The sequence below is a fragment of the Antrostomus carolinensis genome, unplaced genomic scaffold (genome assembly GCF_000700745.2).
Source record: "Antrostomus carolinensis isolate BGI_N321 unplaced genomic scaffold, ASM70074v2 scaffold24686, whole genome shotgun sequence".
NCBI lineage: Eukaryota > Metazoa > Chordata > Aves > Caprimulgiformes > Caprimulgidae > Antrostomus > Antrostomus carolinensis.
Window position 1 is genome coordinate 16620 of NW_010320251.1, and position 11939 is coordinate 28558.

Sequence of the window (11939 nt, forward strand, 5' to 3'; positions counted from 1 at the left end):
GTATAGTCTGTTATCACTGTTGTTATCATTATCATTTTATTTTAATTAGTAAATAGTTTTTATCTCAACCCGTGAGTCCTTGCCCTTCTTTCCAAATTCTCTCCCCTACTCCCTGGGTGAGGGGGGGTGATAGAGCAGGCTGTGTTTGGCTGCAAGCTGCAAGCAAAAGGGTGAATCCACCCAAACCACCACAGTTTAGCAAAAGCACTAAAATTTTATGTATATATTTTTTTTTATTCCTTCCATTTTTCTTTCTTCATTTTCATAATCTCAAATGTCGCAGGAAATCATCATCATTAGTATCTTTGTGATGAAAATCACGGCATCTCTGCAAAGACAAGGTTAAAAATGGAGAAACGATGATCAAGTTTCTGTCTGGGTTTCGTGGACGGGAACCGTTCCTCGGCCACCCACGCCGCACAGCGTAGAACATTACACATAATCACACCGTGCCAGCTCCTTCCTTTATTTTCTAAATACTGTCTTTTTGCTGCTGGCTCTGCGATGACTGTGCGCTAACCTGTCTTTTTATCTCCAAGCAAGGTCAAGTTACACGGCAGCCCGCACAGCCCGGTTCCCGCTGGGATAAAGAGGAAGGCAGAAATGTTAAAACAATAATGGCTGTGGTCTGAGGCCTGCAACTGGTAATCAGATCCGAGCTTGGCAGAGCCTGTTTCCTTGGAGATTAGTTGAAGAAAATAGGCCTGGCTTGCAGCAAGGTATTTTTTCCCCCCTAGGCAAACACAGCGGTGCTTTTTATCCGTGTAAACGTCTTTGCAACACCAAGATTTTTCTTTCTGTCTGTCCTCAATGGAGAACCAGCTCTTTTAGCTTCCCATCGGTCCAGCTTTTGTAAACACTCACCATTAAAGCTTACTTTATGGCCGAGGGCTTAGAACCAAACTTGTCAATATTCCTGTTACTCTGTGACCTTTCTGTCGTTGGATATGAAAATACATCAAATACAATAAATTAAAGTCAGCAATATTCTATCAAAGCCACCTAGAGAAATGCACAAACACCATGTGCTGACAGATCAAGTGAAATACAGTAATGGCCTCCCAATGAGTATCCAATATTATTTTGTTTTATCTAGCCTAGAAAAAAATGTTGCTGAGCTTAACAAAAACATGAGTAAAATAAGATGAGACCATTTGGTTTGTATATTATAGCATAAGATAAAATATTTCAAGAAATTATTAAAAACCAGAAATAATTTATCAAACCTCTTTCAATTTGTATATAATTACTTGTATTCTTTCCAGTTTCTTTCCAGTAATAACTAGAACTGGGAGAAGAGAGTAAACAATTTATATAGCAGCTTTTTAGTTTTGGTTAATCCACACTTTTAGAAATTCATTATATTTTTGCCAATAATCAGACAGTTAGACAAGGACTTTGTGCAAATGTACTTCTGTCTTTCTCTGACAGATTTTTCCCTTTATTTGTGCCTTCATTATTTTCTAGGCATTTACATTTTATGATTAGTCAAGCAAATCAAATTTGCCTTGTATTTTGGACCAAGGTAAGCCTCTGAGATCGGCATCATCCTGTAGCAGGATGCTCTATGGCCCAAGGTGAGTTCAATGATGAATTATCTCATTTTGTTTGTTCAGCACCTGCCTCCTCCTTGTACTGTTTGATATTCTTGTACTGGAAACTTCAGTAAATTCCTCTGTAGTCACCTATTCCTATGATTTCACAGTCCTCTCTCTTTTCTTCCCTCAGTCACATTTTCCAGGCTGAAGAACTTTACCTTGTTTATTCATTCCTTGTGTGGAAGCTGGACCACAACTTTGATTATTTTTGTTGCCCCTCTCTGTTAACTGCAAGGTTGTTTATACAGTGTTTGAACTGATAACTTTTCCAATTTCTGCACCTTTAATAGATAGGAATAAAAATTATTTACATGGTGCTCACAGTTTGTGGTTATCTTTGATGACATATGCACCTTACACCTGGTATCAGCAGGGACCCCTTACTTTCATTTAAGCAGTCCAAATGCCACATTGTTACTGTATTATTAATATGTGGTGTCTAGAGAAAGCCCATTATATGTCATAAATGGAGAAGGCATAGCAGCGTTAGGATTCATTAGTGATATTTACTTCAAAAGATGTTAAAAAACTCTTGCAATGCAAGTCCTATTTCCTGGGAATGAAGATGCTGCATTCAATTATAATTAAATTCACTTCCTAAAAATGAATGTATGCGAAAACATCATATCCAATAACCCTAGCGTGTCAGAAGCCATTCATTCCACAAGTTTAAGCAGTGGCTTACTTGCCTGCTTACAGATTTGCAAAATAACTGAATGATGCCTGATAAACTTCAGGAAATTAAAAGATGGAAGGTAGGTAAAGGGGGGTTTCCTAGCAAATGCCTCACAGCTCCATTTGCACCCAGTAACATCTTTGTAACCCCCAACTATATTTAATGAGACAGGAGCCCAGCGAGGAGAGCAGAGTGTGGCAGGCAGCACTGAGCTGTTTCTGTGGACAGAATACTTTATGAAGAAACCCTACATGACACGTAGAAGTAGCTTATTTTCGGGGATATCTTGATGCTGCCTTTTTATTATCGCTCTTCATAGTCTCTCAGGCTACTGTAGCCATTTAACTCAGCTGCTAGTTTGCAGGTAAACATTCATAGGAAAGGAAAGGAACATTGAAAGGAAAGTGGTCAGTGATTTGTAGAGGAACAGGAGCCGTACCACTGAAATAACAGATCAAAAGCACAGCACCTCCACACCCTCTCCTTTGTTTACAGCCTGTAAGAGGAAATAATTAGTTGTGTTATTATTTGCTTCTTTTCTGTTTATTGGGTTGTTTTACATAGCAGCAAGGAAGACAGAAGTATTTTTTTTAAATGGGCAGATGTAGACCCCCCTATATACCACAGTGCCTCTGCCATTAGAACTCTGCCTGCAGGGTAATTGCTTGCAACACGTGCTAATGGAAGGAGCTGCTCTTTTCTTTCTGGTTTTTGATTTGCACAGCTACGCTACCTCCCTCACCCCACGGCACAGACAAAAAGAGAGAATAGCTGTATTGTCATCTAAGATTTTGCCATCAACAAAAGTCTAAGAAAATTTCAGCTCTTGAACCAGTATAGCTACAGAGGCAAAACCTGGGTAGAGCAGGCTGGGCCTAAGCTTATAAAACAATTAAGCTGGCAGGCAAATTCTGTGGGAGGTCTGATGCTGTAATCTCCTTTTATCTCAGAGGCAGTATTTAAAACAGATAACTGATTTCACTGGAACAAATCACATGGGTAAGATCTACTCATATGATGAAAGACTATTTTGGGAACCTGCTCCTGATGTTGACAAACAATAATTACGCAGCAGGAAACACTGACATCAGTTTTGAGGAACATTTAAGAGAAAAACACTATCAAATCTCTTGATTAAAAAAAACCCAAAACAAACATTCTGTGTTTCTGAGGTATGAATACCCTTTGCAAGTGGAAGGACTGCGTTAAGGGGACTACCACAGTCTTCTCTCAGGGAGTGAATATAGTGAAAAAAAAAAAAAATCACGTTGTTTCATGTGTTACCTTTAGTAACCTTGGCCCAAACAGGTAAACTTATAAGCAATTAAGCTGTAATTGAAAGTTACTGGTAGGTGCCTCCAGGTAAACTTTTCACAAACAGTTCCAATATTAATGCATCATAAAATGGTCTGGGTTGGAAGGGACCTTAAAAACCATCTAGTACCAATTTCCCTGCCATCAGCAGGGACACCTTCCTCTAGACCAGGTTGCTCAAAGCCTCATCCAGCCTGGCCTTGAACACTTCCAGGGAGGGGGCATCCACAGCTTCTCTGGGCAACCTGTTCCAGTGTCTGACCACCCTCACAGTGAAAAACTTCTTCCTAATATCTAATCTAAACCTGCCCTCTTCCAGTTTAAAGCCATTCCCCCTTGTTCTATCACTAACTGCCCTTGAAAAAAGTCCCACCTCAGCTTTCCTGTAGCCCCTTCAGGTACTGGAAGGCCGCTAGAAGGTCTCCCTTCTCTTCTCCAGGCTGAACAGCCCCAACTCTCTCAGCCTGTCCTCATAGGAGAGGTGCTCCAGCCCTCGGATCATCCTCGTGGCCTCCTCTGGACTCGCTCCAGTAGGTCCACGTCCTTCTTATGATGGGGGCACCAGAGCTGGATGCAGTGCTCCAGCTGGGGTCTCACGTCTCAAAAGAAAATCTAGTGTGCTCTCCATCATTTCTGCTGACTTAGGGAGGTGGATGTAAACTAAAAATAGGGCAAAGTAACCTAATAAGAATAATAACTTAAAAAAAAAAAAATCTGTTTGCAAGCGTTCCAAATTGCCATATTCTCAGTTGCTTTTTCTGTGCTTTATGTTCAATCAAATATACTTTGCTTGTCATTACTATTAAGTCAGTAATGATTAAGTGCAAGATGCAATTACAAATCAAAGATGTAATGGAAGAAAAGCAGCTTCCACTGCCTTCTCAAAAAGCACAATGATGTATATATGTACAGATTCATAGATTATGAAACTAGAACAAGTATTATATAATGTAGTCTAATATCTGCAAAAGGCCATAGAATTTCATGACAAGATTCCTGTCATGACAGCCATGACTTCTGACTGAACTGGAACACATTCTTTAGAAAATAAAATCCACCCTAGAGGTAGGATGGGCCCCAAGTCAAGCAGAGCTCAACCAAAAGAACTGCTGAGGAAGCACTTCAATCTCCACAAACACCAGCCAGAAAAAAAATGTGACCCTCGGCATCTTACCCACCTGAGCCCGCTCCCCTGGCACAGCAGGAGGGACACTGCGTACGGGTGACCCAGGTAGGACTCATGGAAAGAAACGCAGCCAAGGCAGCGTGCAGCCTGTGAGCCTACATGTCCTGCTGCCCTGGTGGCTGGAGGCTTAGCCAAGCTGCCAGGTGTCTGAGCACTGGGGAGGGATATGCAGCATTTCAGAATAAAGGATGTGGCTCCTCAGCAGGGCACGGCTCACCAGGCAGAAGCCACTGCAAAACAAGGACATTGCAGTGGGACTGTAGAACCGAGCTGCCCTGGGTGCACTTGCAATTAAAAGTGGAAGGGCAGGTGTTGGCTGGGCCATGAGTAATGCTGAGGGTTGCCCGTGGTCACCAGACCAAAACTGTGTAACCACTGCTCCAATGCCACTCTGTGTTTTATCGATCAAGACAGAAACTGGAGATAATGTCAGTTCGTATTTTTTTTTAATACCCTTTCATTTTACTTGTGCATTAGGGTACATACCTGATGCATGCCTTAAAGGACTCGACTTCAGCTTTAACATGGGCAAGGGTTAATCTGCTGAAATCAGCTGAGTTATAGCTAAGATATTGGGTGAATTTGGCCCAGGATTCAACCTCTACTTCTGCTTCTACGTAAACATACTTAACGTCTATCAAGTATTTTATGTCAGATGTAGGACAGCATTTTGTAGAAACTGTTACTCAAAGCAGAGCTATGTTGAATAATAAAAAAACCCAAACCACCAAGGTTTTCCCTCCTGCACAGGAGGCACGTATTCTCTGCAGTTCCCCAGCTGGCAGGCAGAAGCACCCTGGGAAGAACAGTTTTCCCATAGGGAGTGCACTGAGCTTCTCTAACAGATCCCTGATTCATCCAGTGCCTTTCACAAGAGCTTTTCTTCCACCTTATGCCGTCTGTTTGTGTCTGTGTAGAAAAGGAAAGCAGATTATGTGGAAACAGAGGTGTAAGCACATATTGGGGTAGGCAGTTCTGGCTGCACTGAGTGTCTGTGCATGATCCTGGACGTGCGGTTACACCCTACACATACCTCTTGCCCAAGCAGTTAGTATTTGGCTTCTAATTCTGTATGTCTTCTGCTCCACATCCATGTATGTGTTGAGTTTCTTTTTACATTTTATACATGTTACAATATAATGTTGTATATGTTTTTTGAGGAGGTGGAAGAGGGAATCTCTTTACAATGGTTTTCTACTCCTTTTTAAAGATGTGACACAAACTTTCATAGTAACGACAACAGCGCAGTTTAAGAAATTGGTAATATTCTCCTCATAAAAGCTGCTTCTAAAACAGCTCTGCACATAGGCATCTGCAAGCAGGGAATACAACACATGAAATGTACTGTTTGCTCCCTGTGTTTATGTGTCCTTTGTGAATCCTGCACAAGATATCTGTAGTTCTGTACATCTGATGAATATAGATTGCAACATATTTTTGCAGAGACTATGGCCTTTTGGAACATGTACCAGCTGCACACCCTTTGATGGAGTAAAGGCAAATCACAGTAGATTTTTGGTGTCTACGAGCAATTTTTTTTTAAGTGCAGCAAAGATTGCTACATGTCCCCAGGCACAAACCACATTTGGCATGTTTTTATGGGCTTGTGCTTTTATGTAGTAGCCAACATTTATGAAAACAAAAATTAATCCAGAGCAAAACCCAAACTTTTGTACAACAACCAAAAAGATACTTGGTCAAATACAGTAATTTGGGGTTCCTCAAATGTAAGGCTCTTTACATATGTATTTATGCTTAGTTCCACTTTGAAGTAAACAGATGGCAGACCCCCTAAGTTGTAACACCATGTGAGAGGGAGGCAGATGCATGGGATACTTTGTAAGCACAATAAAACTCCCACCCCTACATTCTTCATTAGCTGCTCTGATTAAAATTGCATATACCTTTCAGTGATGCAGGAAAGATAAATATGAAGATCTATGGAAGTAAAATATCTGAAATAATTCTAGAGGTTGCACCAGACCCTCCCAAAACACTGTCTGCAAAGATGAAGGCATCCAGGGATGAAAACAGAGGAATACCAAGGCATACACACTTTTATTGCAATTGTTTCAAATTTTGTGCTTAACATTTCATTGCTTAACAGCAGCAACAGGGAGACCGTCCTATTATAGAGTCTAGTGTCCCCTTAAACCATCATACAACTCCAGTGAGTGAAACTTTCTCCTCTACCCTTCAATAAAACAAAAAATGTTTTCCAAATGTACTTGAATGATTTGAAAAAAAAGAATTAATGTACTCTAATTTCTTCTAAGAAAATCGATGAAATAAACAGAATGGCTAAAGCAGCTGATACCTAAAATGATGTCACAGCTGTGACCTTTAATTGCACCTGAGTGTCATTCTCCAAAGTATTGTAGATTCAGTGGTCCCAAGGTATTTGGTGCCTAATTACTACTGAATTGTAAAAGACTGTAGCCTCTGAATCTTAAGACAAGGCAGTAGAAGTAAGTCCAGGAGCAGGCAGAGGTGAACCTCAAATGGCCCTGATGCTTACAGTGCCATGGCAGAACACGTTTTATCTGCACAGGGATAAGTCCTAATTCTCCAGCTAGTCTCTCTGTCCTTGCAATGGTGATGCTAATCAGGAAAAAACTAGTTGGGTACTTCCACATAGGGCCCTGATGCCCCTTCCTGCTGTGGTGGGTTGACCTTGCCTGAATGCCAGGTGCCCACCAAGCCACTCTATCACCCCCCTCCTCAGCAGGATGGGGAGGGGAGAAAATAAGATGGAACAAAAACCCCAAACTTGTGGGTCGAGACAAAAGGCAGTTTAATAGAAGCAAAGCAAAGCTGTGCACACAGAAGCAAAAGAACAAGATATTTATTCTCTACTTCCCATCAGCAGGCGATGTTTGGACACTTCCCAGGAAGCTTCTCGGGCTTCGTACGCGTGGCGGTTACCCCCGGAGGACAAGGGTAAATAACAAATGCCCCCCCTTCCATTCCCCTTGCTTTTAGTTCTGAGCAGACGTCATATGGTATGGAATATCCCTTGGGTCCGTTTGGGTCAGCTGTCCTGGCTGTGTCCCCTCCCAAGACCTTCCCCACCCCAGCCTACTTGGGGGGTGGGCAGGAAATGTTGGAGAGCCAGCCTTGGTGCTGTGCGAGCACTGCTCAGCGGTAACCACAACAGGGGTGTGTTATCAACACCCTTCTAGCTACTAATACAAAACACAGCGCTCTGAGGGCTGCTGTGGGGAAAATTAACTTCATCCCACCAGACCCTGCAAAGGCAAATGGGATCTGGCCACAACTCGAGCTGCCTGAGAACAGGCGTCCGACGCAGCAGGGATGTCATGTAGCTGCGATCTCAGGAACAGCCCAGTATTCCTGGGGTCGCATTGCCAAGGACAGAGCAGGCAGAGCAAAAAGCACCTCACTGCTGCTTTATGCCATCTTGCAGATAGACTCACTTTAAATTCACAAAAACTGCTGCTTAATTCCTGCCTGGTCCTGTACCCACCAACAACCCCACAAGCACAGGCCCAACCGACCATCTACCTGTCTACTCTCTCTCCTCCCTTGTAGTTCACCTTGTCAATTCAGGTGTTTTCTGCTTATTGAGTTTTCTAAGGCTCTTTATAGAATCATAGAATGGTTAGGATTGGAAGGGACCTTAAAGATCATCTAGTTCCAACCCCCTTTAAGTTGTGCCTAACTTCTAAGTGCTGCAGAGGAGCCTGTATTCCTCATCTGAGCTTAATCAAAGCACAACAAGGTGGGTACTGCGATGGAGGCGTATGCTTCATTGCCCTGCGTTCCCTTAGCTGGCCTAACCCTAAGGGCTTCAGCCAGTCTTGAAAATCAGACACTGGTACTCAGGTCCCAACAGCAGTTCTCCAGATGTCCCCACTGACGCCTGTATTGGATGACAGAGCTGTGAAATACGAGGAAAAGAACCTCTAAGCGTGTTCAAGGGAAAGATGAGACCAAGCAGTAGGTTTTGAAGTTTGTTTTCAAGTAAGTTTCGATGTGTATTTGGTTTTGCTTTATCTGCAGCACTGTCCTTATAAATTGCCATTGTTTCCTTTTGTGAAAGACACTATCTGGAACTTCCTGCACAAGGTGTGTTGAAATGCCTGTCTGTTTCTTTCAGGGTGATGACTGCTAATTCTCCAGGCACCTACCCATCCTTCAAGGAGCTGCCTACATGTGCGACCACAGTCTTGTGGGATCAAAGTCAAACTTTTGAACCCAAGTGACATAAATAAATTATTAAAAAACAAGCAAATTATTTCACAAGGCTTTGTACTCCCTCTTTAATATTTATTTCCTCCTTTGGTATCTCTGCTTGCCTCACTTACGGGCCTTTTTAGTACAGGTGTGTGCCAGCAAGGCCTCAGGTTGGGATTCTCAGGCTGACACCCACAGCCCAGCAGAGCTCTGCAGAGCTTGTTGAAAGTTATCATAGAATCATAGAATGGTTGGGGTTGGAAGGGACCTTAAAGATCATCTGGTTCCAACCCCCCTGCCATCAGCAGGGACACCTTCCACTAGACCAGGTTGCTCAAAGCCTCATACCTTGAATGTGCATCATGGTATGACTGGCAGCGCTGTTTATCCCATTTAAAACAATGAAGGTCTCCATGACCAAACCATGGGAACCCTCGGGTTTCAGCAGGAGAAGCTTACAAAAAATGACGGGACATCACTTACACTTACAAAAATGGATGAGACGGTGGTAGATCAGAACGTGGCCAAACCCAGCAGTTTGGTCCAGACCAGAAATGGATTAATGCAAAACTGTTCCATCCAGGATTGCAGAAATGTTATTTGGGGCTTCACTTCACTACAAAACTGCTAAAATCACCGCTATGGAGGAAGCCTGCAACTCTGCTTGTTTTGTTGTTGGGGTTTTTTTCCCCATTGTGCACTGAGATTAAGGTACATGGGTCACTCAAGAGAGAGGTTTTCCTGGCATTCAGATATGTGGACATTAAGAACATAAAGGCAAAGATTGAGTGAGAGATGGACCAGGGGAATTAACTGAAGCATGAATGCTCATTAACGCTCTAGTTGGTTAAGAAAACCCACAGTGTCTTGGGAAAAAATTAATGGCAATTTATATCACAACAGTACTAAGCACTAGAAAACACCAGGATTCAATACACATTGAAACTTACCTGAGAATTGCCTTCCATGTCCCCTGTTTTCCTGCTCTTTGAAGGACACAGGGGTTTTCTTTAGTCCTACTGTGACACTTCCTGCCAAGCTAGCAGACTCCATAGCCTAAAATCAGAGGATCTAGTGGCAGATATCCATTAAAAATATTCACAGTTTCAAGGCTTTAAATAAATTACTCCTTTTTTCAATTAAAAGGATGACAATAACTGTTTCAGAAAAGAACTAACCCACTTTTTGCCTTCTAAAATTTAGGCTGATTCTGAAGGTAGATGTATTTTCTTAACAAAAAATGCTTCCTAAAATGAGCCTATATTGAGAATTTTAACTTTTCAGGACACCAGCTCTGAACTCTCCTCACTTAAGACATAACTTGACTATGCTTGCTTGCATCACTCCTTATGCCCTAATGAAGTCCTGTGTATCACATTCTACTTCTACAGGCTTTTTTTTTTTTCCTGAGAGAATGCAGATCTACTGACTGACAAAATATCACTTATAAGGACACATTTTCCATAAATCTTTATTTAAAACGTCTCCATTGTCCATTATTAATTTACTGGTACTCAGGAAGATCTAAAACATCATAATGAATTCCTGTTTTATTCATGTACTCTAGCTGTCACCTTAATTTCCACAGAAATTATACTGGAATGCATGATACTGTAAATACTGGCATCATATTGTCACTTCTTTCTTTAAAATCTTTTAAAATGTCAGACTACGTGGAGTAATATATTCAAACCGGTTGTTATACCTCAGCTTTTGAGAGAAATCTTCGACAGCCTGTACGAACACACTGCAGTAACAACATGTGAGCTAACTTTTGCTATTGAAACAGCTCCAAAATCCTTCCATGAACACACTGAGAGTCTGCTCTAAAATTGATTCTAATTACAACGCTAGCAAGTAGAAAACATTAATTTAGGTCAGCTCCAACAACTGCTGCTATTTCTTGTCATATCAGAACACTGTCTTAACTATAGCATTGAATTTAATTACTGAAGTTTGATGTTTAAATACGTTTTAATTAGGACTGTGACTGAATTCTGGTGTTAAATGATCTAATTTCCAGTACTAAGCTGTTGCATCAATCATGCACTTTCACACCCAGATACTGTCTCTGCTTTTCTGTGTATCCATAGAGGTATTGTTGTTATTATTTTTCTACCACTTTGCCAATGGTGTGTACCATGTTGGGGAAAGGAGTGATCACTCTCCTATGAGGTGAGGACAAGCTGAGAGAGTTGGGGCTGTTCAGCCTGGAGAAGGCTCTAGGGAAACCTTATAGTGGCCTTCCAGTAGTTAAAGGGACCTACAGGAAGGCTGGGGAGGGACTTTTTTTCAAGGGCAGGTGATGACAGAACAAGGGGTAATGGCTTCAAACTGGAAGAGGGTAGGTTTAGTTGAGGTATTAGGAAGAAATTCTTTCCTGTGAGGGTGGTCAGACACTGGAACAGGTTGCCCAAGGAAACTGTGGATGCCCCCTCCCTGGAAGTGTCCAAGGCCAGGCTGGATGAGGCTTTGAGCAACCTGGTCTAGTGGAAGGTGTCCCTGCTGATGGCAGGGGGGTTGGAACTAGATGATCTTTAAGGTCCCTTCCAACCCAAACCATTCTACAATTCCTGATGGGAATAATAAAAGGTTAAAAAAAAAACCCAAAAAAAACCAAAAAAAAAACCACCAAAAAACAAACTTAGTTCCTGGGTAAGAGCTAACCTGAAGACCACTTTTTTGCTAAATTAAAACAGTAGCCTGAAGGTAAAGAATGGAACTACACACCTAAGTTAAAAACACAGATAAGGAAACTTTCCAATCATTTTAAATTAGCACGTGAAAAACAGGCAGCTCTCAGATTCTTAATTCCTGGTGTACAGCAGCCTTGTAAGTTTGCCCTCACGATCCAAAGGAGCCTTCACTCACCTTTAACCAAAGAACATGAAAGGAGTTTATTTTTACGGTCTCTCTCCTGGCTCTTCCATCCTCCTGCCCCCCCCAAACGCAGCTCTCCGAGCCTCTT

The 11939-nt window shown here is 42.0% G+C and overlaps 1 protein-coding gene across 1 annotated transcript in view; it reads right to left on the minus strand.

The window, feature by feature from the left end:
- Positions 1-9939, minus strand: part of LOC104526167 (phosphate cytidylyltransferase 1B, choline) — a gene marked incomplete at its 3' end in the record, with an annotated part of 23573 nt that extends 13634 nt beyond the window's left edge. Inside the window, exon 1 of the mRNA XM_010169545.1 lies at positions 9922-9939. Within this exon, the coding sequence (XP_010167847.1) occupies positions 9922-9939 (18 nt within the window). The remainder of the gene's footprint in view (positions 1-9921) is intronic.
- Positions 9940-11939: the final 2000 nt, after the last annotated feature.